General features: G+C 39.5%; 1 protein-coding gene across 4 annotated transcripts in view; it reads right to left on the bottom strand.

The window, feature by feature from the left end:
- Window positions 1–13,930, bottom strand: part of RASA2 (RAS p21 protein activator 2) — a 113,762-nt gene that overhangs the window by 19,208 nt on the left and 80,624 nt on the right. For all 4 annotated transcript variants that reach the window (XR_007358612.2, XM_048865423.2, XM_048865422.2 and 1 more), the window contains exons 10-15: window positions 8,758–8,914; window positions 7,667–7,815; window positions 5,344–5,458; window positions 4,631–4,705; window positions 3,680–3,803; window positions 1,113–1,219 (exon numbers count right to left, since the gene is read on the bottom strand). Coding sequence is in view for 3 of the 4 variants with exons in the window: in XM_048865423.2 (XP_048721380.1) it covers window positions 1,113–1,219; window positions 3,680–3,803; window positions 4,631–4,705; window positions 5,344–5,458; window positions 7,667–7,815; window positions 8,758–8,914 (727 nt within the window). In the remaining variant the exon portion in view is untranslated. The remainder of the gene's footprint in view (window positions 1–1,112; window positions 1,220–3,679; window positions 3,804–4,630; window positions 4,706–5,343; window positions 5,459–7,666; window positions 7,816–8,757; window positions 8,915–13,930) is intronic.

A 13,930-nucleotide genomic window follows, 5' to 3' on the forward strand; every position in this document is an offset into this window, starting at 1 on the left:
ATTAACATGCGATTTTTCTTAATGGCTTGTCACGTGCACACTGCTATTATTCTGTCTTCCAAATAAATATTTAACCAAATTTCACTATTTACTGATTTCCAGCTTGCACATTTTAACTTAAGAGTTCAACTGTGGCCTTGGGAAATGTACTTTCTTTGCCCCTTTACGACTCCAAGTATTAATTCTATTGATGGGTCTTTATACCATATGGGATTAATTTGCTGTCACTTTGCCTATCTCTGCATAATGTCTTTGGACTAATGGCTAAATTTATTTAAGTAGATTTTTCTTTTGAAAACACCAAGTGCATGGATAATATATGTATGAAATTATTAAATATCAGTTAGTCTTGGGGAGATTTCAAAGAGTTATGTTCTCCTTTATATGTAAGCAGTAATTCAATTGCTTAGTCCTATGCTTTGACATTTTCTAATATAAAATGTAGACTAAATATTTATGTACACAAATTCAGAAGGGTATGTTCCATATTACAATTATGATATAGTTACCAGATTATATGGATGGAATATGTATAATTTTTGCTATTATGTTGAACATTTAGAAATACAGGAGAGTAAGTAAAGTCCACATGAGTGCATAAATCAGATCTACCCAATACTATCATAGAAAGCATTTCTTCCTGCAACTTCTATTTGAGAGACTGAGAAGGGGAGGGAGATTTTCAAAGGCACAAACGACATTTAGAAGCCTAACTCCATACAGGGATGGGGGTAGGAAATCAAGGGAACTGAGGTTCATAACTGCCATTTCTACTTTTGAAAAAATCTCCCGCTAAGATTTCATCTCCACAAAGAGCAGCACCTTCCTCTAATACTCCCCAAAACATATCCTCCAGCAAAAGCAGCTCCATCTCATTTAAGAGCTCCCACTATAAATTATTAGCCAATGCCTCCCACAAAGCCACACAGCCATGGTTTCCTTTAGCCAGGTGTGAAAGGAAAAACCCAACCTACAGAAAATTAGTATCCTGATTTTCTTTTTGAATTGTGAGTACAGCCAGTGAAAGAAGCTTCTCTCTATACATCTTTCTATCTAAAGAGATCTGCAGATTATGAGTAAAAGTGGTACAAAAAACTTTACAAAAAACTTACTGGATAGTGAGGTCGTAAATGAAAAGTATGAGGTGAGACTACAGCGACAGCAAAGAAACGAAGAAACACAAAGCTGCTCACTGCAGAATACTGTACATGAGGGTCATCTGCAGAGAAAAACCATGAAATGTAACAAACTAATCTTAACAAGGAAACAGTGAAGACAGTCAAAATAAAAACTGTAGGGAGACCGCATCAATAGGGAAGAGAACTATTTTTCTACAGAACAGAACTAATGAGGCGCATGAAATGAAAAGGTGGCAATGATGAGTAGAAAATATTCCATTATTGCTAACACTGGCTTAGTTCCCTCAGGGTTAGCAACACGGCTGCCACAGATGCTTTCACATGCCATATTGATTAGACCCTGCTCTGAGCATGTCTAATTTGCAGAGTTAAAAATGCTTGTGGCATCTGATAACCCATCTACACTAGGACTAGCATAGTGTACTAGTATATTCAGAGTTAAGGTTAAATTTACCAGGTTTCGATTTCTTTTAAGGTATGCAAATGTAGTTAAGACATCCAAACAACCTTAACTCCACCCTGTAATATCATTATGAAACCATATAAACCATGAAGCCATATAATGATTAGTACGTAAGATTTTTAGTCTCAGATTAGATAAAACTGATGAGACTGATTTCTCCCTAACCACCATTTTTTCCTCATGTCACGAGTGGGTGATATCAAGGCTGCTTGGTGCCATAACTATTTATTTCCATACCTTAACATGTTTAGATTTAACCTTAACGCTACATTTACAAGTTTTGGGGATATTTACAATCTCTCTGATTTTTTTTTTTTTTTACTGTTTTTGGTCTAACAGTATAGTGGGACCACAGTCTTCACTGAGGGCAGCTTGGTTTCACTGCTACTGGGAACAAGGTGAGACAGTGGTCATTTTGAAAGTACTATCTTAAACTGAGAGCATCTTTGTCCTCAGAGCCTTTGACAATAGCAGGAGAGAGCAGGCATTTTGAAAGAGAGCAGTTCTCCATGGAATTTTCTGTAGAACATTTGTCAGCTTCTGCTGAAGAAACAATTTTCAGTTATGAATAATGACACAAACCTTTTTTAGGATAAGCAGTCTTCACCTGTAGCAATGCATGAGATGTCACTGATTTTTAACGATACAGGAAGTTCCAATAGTCTGTTTTATTCCAGTATTAAGGTCATTTGGACAGAAACTGGTCTGACACAGGGTGTTAAATTTCTTCACGGATCCTTTTTTTAAAATGAAAGCTAATTCAAAACCAATTAACCTATTTAAGTTCTCAGAAAATTCATTCTGTACTCAAAGAATAAGTACTTTAATTTTGGATAGGATACATTGAATTCTTTATATGTAACAAACTATTTGAATTCCTACATTAACTGCAAAATACCCAACACTACCTTAACTATGGAACTGCATCTGGCACAATATACGTTGGAGTAGCTGTATTTTACATAGAAGCAACAGGAAATTTAGCTTCAGCTTTACAGCACGATATGCTTTTTTATAGCGGTTATTTGACTATTAAAATACTTTCAGTATTGCTTCTGCTTCAGGTATTTCTTTTGGTGGTCCCTTGAAGTTTTTATCCACATGTTGCTACTGTCTTGCAGCATTCAGCTCTGCTGCTTTGGTGCATCAAGAAATCAGAGAATCAGAAAAAGGTAGGGCTGGAAGGGACCTCCAACAGTCAAGTCTATCCCCCCATGCTGAGGCAGAACCAAGTGTACGTAGAACATCCCTGACAGATGTTTGTCTAACCTGTTCTTTAAAACCTCCAAGAAATGATATTCCACAAACTCCCTTGGTAACCTATTCCAGTGCCTAACTATCCTTATAGTTAGAAAGTGCTTTCCTAATATCTAACCTAAATCTCCCTTGCTGCAGATTAAGCCCATTACTGCTTCTCCCACCTTCAGTGGGCATGGAGAACAATCGATCACCATCCCTTTATAATAGCCCTTAAGATATTTGAAGACTTATCAGGTCCCTCCCTATCTTAGTTTTCTTTTTTCAAGATTAACATGTCCAGTTTTTTTCCCCCTAAACCTTTTATCATTTTTGCTGCTCTTCTTTGAGCCCTCTCCAAATTTGTCCACATCCTTCTAAAGCCTGGACACAATACTCCAGCTCAGGTCTCACCGATGCCATGCACAGTGGCATAGTTAACTCCCACATCTTACATACAGCACTCCTGTGAATACATCCCAGAATGGCATTAGCCTTTTTCGCAACTACATCACATTGTTGACGCATATTCAGTGTTTCATCCACTATAATCCCCAGATCCTTTTCAGCAGTACTGCTGCCTACCCAGTTAAAGCTCTTGCCACTGTCCAATATTGTTTTATTACAGTATGCCAGGCAGAGAATGTTCGGTTACCAGGTTAACAAAATACACTACACAGTCTAGGAAAAACAAGAGCTGTTTACAAAACCACTAGAGAGAATAAGTGTCAATTTAAAATATTTCACTCTTGGTAAACAGCATGTGGAGATCACAAAAGATGCTTAAATGAAAAAAGCTTTTGTCAATTTCTAATGAAGAATTTTTTTTAAACACACTTACTTGGAAATCTTTTGGCAGCCAGGTGTCTCAGAGAGTAAAACACATCACACATTAAGGTAGGGCAACTTATACTTGACTGTACAATTGTATTGAATACTTTATCTACATAGTAACGCAGATTTTCCTGAAAGGATAAAAACAGGTATATTCTTTCAGAATGTTAATGTTTCTGTTAAATACAACAGAGCACTTTTTTATTCCTACAGACAAACAGCAGCATGGTTTATAGGACACATTGCCCATTCATAAATACAGGTGACCTCTTCAACTATGTAATTCTAGTACACAACAGGTTGTTACTATTAAGAGGTAATTTGGTAATCCTCACTGAATTTCAGAATTAGAAGGCCACTGGAAAGTGCACTACTGGTTTACTGCAATATAGGACAAGGATATATAATGCAAGAACACATTAAACTGCCTTTCAACAATACAGAGACCTGGTGCCAAGATGGATAAACTTCCCAACAGTCCTCACCAAAGAGTTATTTAATTATTTGCTGATGAAACTGCCTTCAGCAGATGTCACTAACTGGTATGGCTTAATCATAACACTGGCAAGTGAAGAGTTCACTGAATGACGCTTTAAGCATAGTTAACAGCAGAAGCAGTCAATATATCATCTGCTGTACTAAAAAGAATTCAGATGGGGGAAGGTCGGTGATCAGTACGCATGTGAAACTTGAAAGACAGGTAATGGTTGAAATGGAGAGCAACCAGCAGGGGGTCCTCTGCTGATGCCACAAACAGAAAAACACAAGACAATACACTTTAATACTAGTAACAGTGTAGAAACAAGGTCACAAGGGAATGATACCAATACCAGAAACAGAGCATGTTAGAGTTTTGCCAGTGCTAAAATAAAACTGATCTTTATATAGCTGTACCAAACTTAGATACGAATTAGGAAATTCATTAGGGCGGAAACAAAAAATAAATTAGGACACTTACCTTGTGAACTTCTACATTATCTCCTTCTTTTAATTTGATGGGATCAATTTCACAGGGTTTAGGGGACTCGCATATCTGAGCCAATACAAATTAAAACCTTTTGGTTAATTTTTTTAAGTGACAAAAAGCACAAAGATTAACCTGTTTACTATACCAATTTTTCAACATATTCAGATATTAAATAAATCAGCTAAAAACACAAGTCCTAGACCCGAAGGGCAAAATAGTAAATAGTGTCTTCATGTTCCACAAGGAAGGAGCAGCATGCAAGGAGCCTACCCCATTCTCATGTATCTATACAAGGGCAGTCACTGTGCTTTTAGGCCAAAGGACTACTCTGCCATGATGGACCTCCCTATCCCGCAGTGCCCACCAGTAGAATCACTTAACCTGGTTAGAAGGTGGTGCAACAACCATTGCTCTTATTCTGTTCTTGCTGAAATTCTGACTGCCTGGCAGAATGTCTCCAGGAGCTTCTGCAGGGTGTGAAACAATAGCCTTGGACAAGCAACTTAGCTCATAATACTTGGTATACAGATAAAAATATGTTATATATGCTACAGAACCATAACCCTGCGCACATGCTACTGTAATATCCAAGTACTTAGTATAGTTTCTATACAAAAGAGCTGTAGGAAAGTACATATTGATGGGAGATGGTACCACAAGAGTCTCATCATAATACCGCAAATATCTGCAAGATGACCCCATACCTCATCTAGGACTGGCTTTAAAGTAACTTTTAAGTAGTGCTTTCCCACTATTTTCATCATCTCATCAAGACATCGAGTAGCTAAGGTGTTTCCTCTGAAGATTGTGTTTACTTCTCTGTAACAAAAAAAGAGATAAAATCATTGAAACTAAAAAGGCAATACATCTAAGGAACATAAGCCTAAGAGACGACTGCTATTTAATGCTACTACTACATAAATACATGTTTAGACAGGTGTTAGAAAACATTTAATATATTTAAACCAGAAATTGCCCACTGAGATTAAACATTTGGTTTCCGAGAACACTGAGGGACAGAAAGAGAAGCAATAACCCCCCGCCCCCCTAAACACAAAACAACAGTCATGCACTCATTTAAATCATCAACATAATAAAATTTAAAATGTACAGTTTAGGACACTCTAAAATAAAGAAAGAACTCTATGCAGCTCGTGAGAAAAATGCACTCAGAAAAAATTCCAAAACAATGAAAAACGTAGCTAAACAGTATGCTACTAAAACATAGACTTAGTACTCTTCAGCCAATAAATATTTCACTTAAGGCCGTGCTTTGGATGTAGCTGTTGACTATAAATGCAAACTATCTATATGTTGAGTTGTAAAAGAGATGTTTCTAATTTGATAAATCCAATTTAATCAGTTTTAAATTACAATGATCAATCATGATAGAAAAATATGTGCACATTAAAAACATTATGTAAGTTATCATATGAGAATTACACTTTTAAAAGTGTTAATATTTTAAAATACAACCAGATTCTTAAAATATAGGTAGGCTTGCTAGGATCTGATTTCAAATGATATTTGTTGGTAAACATCAATTTCAGCTGACACACAAACTGACAACATAAAATATCAACAGTTGCCCTACAGCTTCCAAACCCTCACAGCATCTTGTGCCCGTAGGGATTGGTCAGAGAACCTTCTGCAGCCCTGCTGTCATGGGACTGGGTCTTTGACAGCTGAGCTGCAGAGGGCTCCCTGCACAGCCACAGGGCTGGTAACACCTGAACCCTGTAGGCACAAGGTAGTGGGAAGGTTGCAGTCCTACAGGGCAGAGCAGAGAATCCCAGCTAGGGCTGCAAGGAGGATGGGCAAGATCCATTCAGCAGCAAGGAGGCCTCCCCCGCAGCCGGGGGCTCATCCTGCGCCTTGCTCACAGCAGGAGTGTGGGAGTTGTCCCTGGACAGGAACTGTTCAGCAGCACTCTGCAGCCAGGGGCTCATTCTCATCCTTACAGTCCTGGCCAGAGATCTCTGCTCTGCAAGACCAGGACTGCAGCATCCCCTGCACCTTGTGCCCCAGTGTTGCAGGGAACCCCTTGTAGCCCTGTCAGTGTGGAGAACCCCCTACAGGCCTGCTGTCAGTGCTGCCCCAACCATAACCCCTTTAATTTCCAGCAACTGTAAAAAGCAGTTAAAGATGACCACTATAAATAGTTGAAATTAGGAAAAAAAACCCACAATTTGAATTCTGTCAAGCCTAAATATAGGCCAGATTGTCTCACCCCATGCAAAACTGGAATAAGTACTCTTTTCAGAGGTGACCTCTGTGGTAATGGAATCTATTCCTTTTCCATCTCCACAGCACATAACACCTCAGTGGCCACTACTGTATTCTCTGGGGCGGGCTATCGCAGTGTCTGTTACTTTATGTCCCCGTCCCAAAATATGGGTGCAGTGGATTGACCAATGGATATATGTAACCGCATACCAATAGGCCCTGCTGTTGGTTCTCCTGTATCAGACCCAATGCCACCAAAAGTGGGTGGTTTAAAACTTCCATGGTGCAGTTTTCAAGATGCACAGAAGGGTGTGAACTCCACATGCATGGGATCTTCACACTTGTGCAACAAAACAGTACTCGTGTTGCTTTTCAGCTCATATAGGAATAAGATCTTTTAAAACAGAATCTAAGCTGCAGACTAATGACCTATAAAATTTACAGAAAATGGCCAAACTGATTTTTAGAAACAAAAAACAAAACCCATTTGCTGTTGGACACTGTTCTAGTATGTCATAATTAGTTATGTAATAGCTCAAAAAAAAAAAAACCACACTACAGCCAAACCAGCCCATCTAAAACAAGGCTCTTTGGGAATTCTGATCCTCAGCTAGAACAGTATTATCAAGTGATGTTACAATAAGATAGTCAATGGCAAGTGATTACACGTAGTTACAGTTAACTTAAACTGACGAAGAAATGAATAGTGACCATTTATCAAAAATTGATCATAAAATGATTTAAAACTCTAAAAATAAAACACCCTGTATTATCATGAAGTTATGGAAAGATGAAACATACTGAGTGTCTTTCAAGTCTAGTTCAGCCACTGCAGTGACAAATTGCACTATCTTATGGTGGTGCAGCAATAGTCTTACAAGAGGCAAAACAGCATCATATTTATCTCGACACACTTCACCCAGAATGTAGGCAGCAGAAGCAGAGACTGGCTGTAACAAAAATAAAGGTGAAACCAAAATGAAAATAGTTTAACATACTCTTTGCACATTCTGAACACAACCTAGAAAAAGATTAGATCTCTCAACAAGACTGCAGATACCACGAGTTTTGTAAGAAAACTTAGCACTAGGCCAATTACAAGTCTACAAAAAATCTTATTGAAAATCGATACTATCTGCTCAGATTGGCTTAAATACCTTCAAAAACATTGACACCAACTAACTATTAAAAATTCTACATTTATTCAATGTAATAATATTTCTAAAGGGTTAGATTGCGGCTTTACCACAAGCCCTGAATAAATGGCAGCGTGTGGTTGCATTGCTCAAGGGTCATATCCAGGTACTTTTTTTTTTTCTTCAATAGCCCTCATCACTGTAGCATCTGAGTGTTTCACAATCATTAATGGATTTTATCCTCAACACCTCTATAAGGCAGAGAAGTGCTATCCCCGTTTTACCAACAGGGAACTGAGGCACAAGTTAGATTAAGTCATTTGCCCAAAACCACAAAGGAAATCTGTGACTGAGCAACTAATTGAACCCAGGTCCTCGAATCCCAATTCAGTGCCTTATAAACTAGACCATCTGTCCTAGCCAGTACTCAGAGTCCAAATCTGGTCTCTGTTTTCCCCCAGCTTGCTTCAGGGAGAAAGTAACTGGTGAAAGCCTTGTAGCTGTTACAGATTACTTTGCCCTCTTCCAGCTTTGTTGTACTGGCCAGGGCTAAGGTTGGGGACAGGGGTGGAGTCAACGTACTGCCCACCCAGGAGGAGCACGAACAGTGGCTTCACAGGCTGCTTACACAGCCATAGTACAGGTAGACTACAGAGGAGAAGGAGTCACGTCTCCTTACTCCCATAAAGAAGCACATGCGGAAGGTCATAACCTGGCCCTAGATCTGTTGACTGTTTCTTCTAAAACAAAAAGTACCTGAACATCTGGTGATTTTAGCAGCAAATTTCTTAAAGAAACATAGTACTCAGATGGAAGTACATAGTCTTCAGTATAAGAAACATTTAGTCTAAGTGATCCCAGATCATCAGTTTTAGAGGCTTTGTTTCCATTTTCTCTTGGTTGTAGTAAGTACCTGAAAACAACAAGGCAACTGTAAAATACTATGTTAAAAGTTACTGTTTAAGTAACTAGATTAATATCACAGTATGGTAAAATGACAATGAAATTTTCCAGTGTACATTAATGCATCAGTCTGAATCTGGCCCTGCTGTCAATGGTTTTAACAAAGTTAAGATAAAAAGACTTCAGAATTAGATATGGGTAATTAAAGGAATTTAAAAAAAATCTTTAACTGAAGGTAGGAGCATTCAGTACACCATCAGGACATAATGCAAAGCATACATTTTCTCAGGTGAGAGTTGTATGGAATAATAATCTTTGTGGGGGTAGGTGGATAGAAGAGGGATTGTTAAAAATGCTGATACAGGTTTATTCACCATTTTTAAAAAATGTTTTCTCATTTTAAATCTAGGTTACATTTATTCTAACTACCCATTAATACTGCTACAAGATGAGTAGCATTTATCTGCAGAAATTACAGATGGCCTAGAATTAAACAAAAATAGAGCAAAAAAGTGAAAACTGAAGAAAAATATTCAGTAGAGAACACATTACCCAACCAAAAACTAGGATAAATTTTATTTTGAAAGTACACAAAAGCAATTATGGAAAAATCATGTTATAATTATATTGTATATAAATTCAAAAATTGCAAGCTGGAAAAGCACAAACAGAAGGAGAATCTGAAAACCTGAAAACCACAGGATTTTATTCCCAGTCTCAAAGTCCCAGAATTGCATTTGATTAGAAAGTAATCCCAGGGTTCTAGTTTTTCATTATGATTCTAATGTTGCTTTTCCCTATTCAGTATTATCACTACATAATTATTACATGATTCTTTCTTGGCTTTTTTCTGTAATTTAATTCTACGCCAACAGGTGGTGCAGTTGCATAAGTGACATTTTGATAATCAAAGTAATATCTTTATCATGTCAAATAGTACAACTTTAATATCAACTACCCCACACCAAGATTATACTGATTTTCAAACATCTTGTACAAGTACACAATTGTATTTTTACAAATCATTGTTTTAATGTTAGATGCACCATACTTAAAGGTGTCATGCCAATGTATAGAGTGACTGATTCAGCCTCCATTGCAAATCAGGATTCTGAAAAATACTCATTTTCCCAGTACTCAGTTTTGGAGGCACTCCCTTATCTGTTCTGTCTGCTCTAGTCTGGCAGACTTCTGGAAAGCCCCCAAAAAGCTTTCTGCTGTTCTCCAAAAGCACAGGCAACATTTCTATAAATTAATAAGGGTCTGTTAGCTATTTTTATAGGGTTTAAACTCTGTTAGTCAAAAATCTTTACTAATGGCCTAATCCAGCCCCCTTCAACTCTAGTTTTGGGGATTTAAGTTACACAAGTTGCAACTTTGGCAGGTTCCAGTGTGATTGGTGGGTAAAGTTTATCATGTAACTCAGCAGACTGCCTGCACATAGATCCCAGGCACAGCCATATGTGTTGAGGGGTGGCTCTAATGCAGCTGGTGGCTCCCACTATCTTATCTCTTCTACCTCCAATATGAACGAGGGGAGTAGTTGGAACTCCAGCTTCCACTCAACGTCCCTTGTCAGGCCTGAAGGCATATAGGGGGTATAAACTTCATACCCACCTTCAGTTTCTAGGCCACCCAGGCCATTGGAGCCAGATGAGTTCCACAATGGAACAACACTGTCAGGTAGTCTGGGATGGTTACCCCCAATTGGGTAATAGTTTACAATAATAAAAAAAAAGTGTCTGCATTTAACCATAATACAATGTATGTGTTCCTTTATTTTCATGTCCACATTAGCTGAATTTGTGCTTTTGTTTCTCTGATGCATAAAGGAGGTCTGAATGATATTTCGGGGGGAGGGGGGGATTTTTTCCCCCCTTCTTGTCTTTTAAGATTAAAATTCAAGAATCATCTACCCTGTTAATAGAACTAACAGTGTGACACTGGAGCTACCAAGCAAGGGTATGTCTACACTAGGAAAAGTGGTTGTTAGTGAACACATAGCTAAGACTGTCTAGTCTCTCCAATCACTCATCTCAGATCTGTATAGTATTGAACTATGTAGATGGGTAATGACTATACATTCCAATTTGCTTTAGCCTAATAATATAATGTTCAAAATAAAAATGGATAATACAGAATCTGTATAATCAGATTTATTTATTTCATGGCTATTAATTGTCTTTCCTCAATTCTTTTCTCTCCCCCCACCCCATTCATTTTGTGTGCGCGCATGCACACGGACAGAAATTTCATAGATTATAAACTGCAATTAGAAAGCAATGACTTCTAAATTTCCGAGCCTTCATTTCCCCCTGCAGATGTGTAGTTTTATAAGAAAAAAAATAAAGATTTACACACACAAAAATTACACCCTCATTAGTAAGCTATTAATCAGTGGAGCACCTGGAAGAAAATATTTTACATTTAGTACCTAGCATATGCTACATTACTGTATCTCAGAGGAAACAGTAAGATGGTTTTTCTTGCTCTTTGAACCATGACTAAGAATTCTAACATGTACTATAAAAAACGGCTACTAACCTTTCTGTAACTGTTGTTCTTTGACAGGTGTTGCACGTGTCCATTCCAATATAGGTGTTTTTAAGTCCTGATCAGTTCCTGGAATTTTTTCCCCCTAGTGGCATCTGTCGGGTGAGCTCCAGTGCCCTCTAGTGCCATGTGCAGCACTGGGATAGAGGACCCTGCGCCTCCTCAGTTTCTTCTTATGGAGACTCCGATAAGAGGAGAAGGAGGGCAGGTTTTGGAATGGACATGTGCAACACGTCTTGAAGAACAAAACACAGTTACAGAAAGATTAGTACCTGCTTTTCTCTTCTTTGCACGCTTGCACAAGTCCATTCCAATGTAGGTGACTCAAGCAGTAGCATAGGAGGTGGGCTTGGAATTCAAGAACAAGCTGACTGCAAGACTGTGCAATTCAAGTTAGCATTATCTCTGGTGTGCTAGGTAATGGCACAGTACGTTGAGAACGTGTGCACCGAAGACCAGGTTGCTGTCCTCAATAGGGATTTATGCTAGGAAGTGGCTGAGGAGGCCAGTGATCTTGTGGAATGAATGGTCAGGTAACCTGGAGGTGGAATGCCAGACAGCTGTTAACATGCACGAATGCATGATGTAATCCAGGACAAGATTCTCTGGGCAGAGATGGGAAGGCCTTTCATCCTTTCTGCTATTGCTATGAACAGCTGGGTTGATCTGCAAAACGTCTTGGTGCTTTGCATATAGAATGCCAGGGCATGTTTAACATCTAAGGAGTTTAAATGTTGCTCCTCCCTGCTTGCACACTGCTTTGGGAGTAACACTGGTAGGAAGATTGTTTGACTGCAGTAGAAGATGATTGTACATGGGGGCTCCGATGTGAGGGCATGGATTTCTGAAACCTTTCTGGCCAAGGTGATGGACACTAAGAAGGCCACTTTCCAGGAGAGGTGAACCAACAAGTACGTTGCCAGCAGCTCAAAACGGGGGACCTGTAAGAGCTTTGGTAAGACAAAGTTTAGGTTCCAGGGAGGAATAGGCTCTCTTACCTGGTGGTATAACCTTTCTAGACCTTTAAAAAAACGGATAGCCACCTTGCGTGAAAAGACAGACCAACTGTCGACTGGGGATGGAAAGCCAATATCACTGCCAGGAGAATTTTGACTGAAGAAATAACCAGACCTTGTTGCTTCAGGTGCAAAAGGTACTCCAATATGAATTACAATGAGGACTGTGTGGGCAGAACTCTGCTTGGGAGGATCAGATGGGAGAATCACTTCCTTTTTGCAGGGTTTTCCACTGCCTAACAGAACTCAACAGTTGCTCCGAGCAAGCTTACTCCTCAGGATTCAGCCATGGAGCTTCCAAGCTGTCACATGGAGAACTGAGGTTGGGTAGAGCAGCCAACCGGGGTCTCAGGTCCGTGAGTAGCAGAAGCAGGTGCGGGGTCTCCATTAAGAGGCCTACAGGGTGGTGAACCAGGCTGCCTGGACCATGCCGGGGCTATGAGAATAGCCTATGCCTGGTCCCGCTTGATCTTCATCGGACTCGTGTGTGTCATCGGGATGGGGAAAAGGCATAATACCGGTGATCTATCCATGATGGCAGGAAGGTGTCCATAAGAGATGCTGGACTGTGGCCTGGCAGGGAACAGTACTGGTGGCATTTCCTGTTGTCATGGGTATCAAACAGGTCTATAACGGGAGTCCCCCACTGTTGGAAAATGCCCTTTGCCATTGTTGGATCATATTAAAGAAGTTCTGTATTAAAATCACAAATGAGTTTGATTCCCCATAGTTTAAATTCCAGGGTATTACTAATTAAGAGGTCTCTTGGTTTTTGGTACTGTTTCTCTCCCTCTATGTGTGAATCTTGCAAGCTGCTAATTGCGTTAGTACATTCTAAGACACAGTCTGTTCTCAAAGCAATTATTTGCAACAACAACTATTCACACCGAGAGAGACTCAAAGCAATACTCTTTAACAATAGAAACAGCACCCAGAGACTCCCTGCCCTTTTGTTGTATTCATCTCGCTCTGTTAACAATTGTGATTAAAATAGAGATAGACGTATGTATGTGGATAACAACTGAATAATCAGGGAGGTGCCAGCCTAAGAATCCAGTGTCCATCGGCTGAAGGCGGCGTCAAGTGGAAATAACCAGAGGACCCCCGGAGGGCAGACTGGAATCCACCCAACAGCCTCAAGAATGGGAGAACCAAAGAACAAGATAACATCTGGCAGCACAGAGCTGTCAGGAATGTGACATCTGCTGATTGATTCAGCAACAGCATGATGAAGCAATTCCCATAGACTAACATAGGAAGAAATTCCTATAAAAATGGACTCTGGAAAGTGAGAACTTTGGGGTCTGATTCTGCAAACCAACTTCCAGGAGCATCAGATGTGCATCTGACAAGGCCCTGCTCCTGCCTCATGTCCAGGCCACCTGGCCAGTGGCTTGACATGAGCAACTCTAAGGCTGGTAACTATGACAACAATCTTGCAGAACCTGTGTGTGTGT

This window comes from Caretta caretta, chromosome 9 (genome assembly GCF_965140235.1).
Source record: "Caretta caretta isolate rCarCar2 chromosome 9, rCarCar1.hap1, whole genome shotgun sequence".
Taxonomy (NCBI): Eukaryota; Metazoa; Chordata; order Testudines; family Cheloniidae; genus Caretta; species Caretta caretta.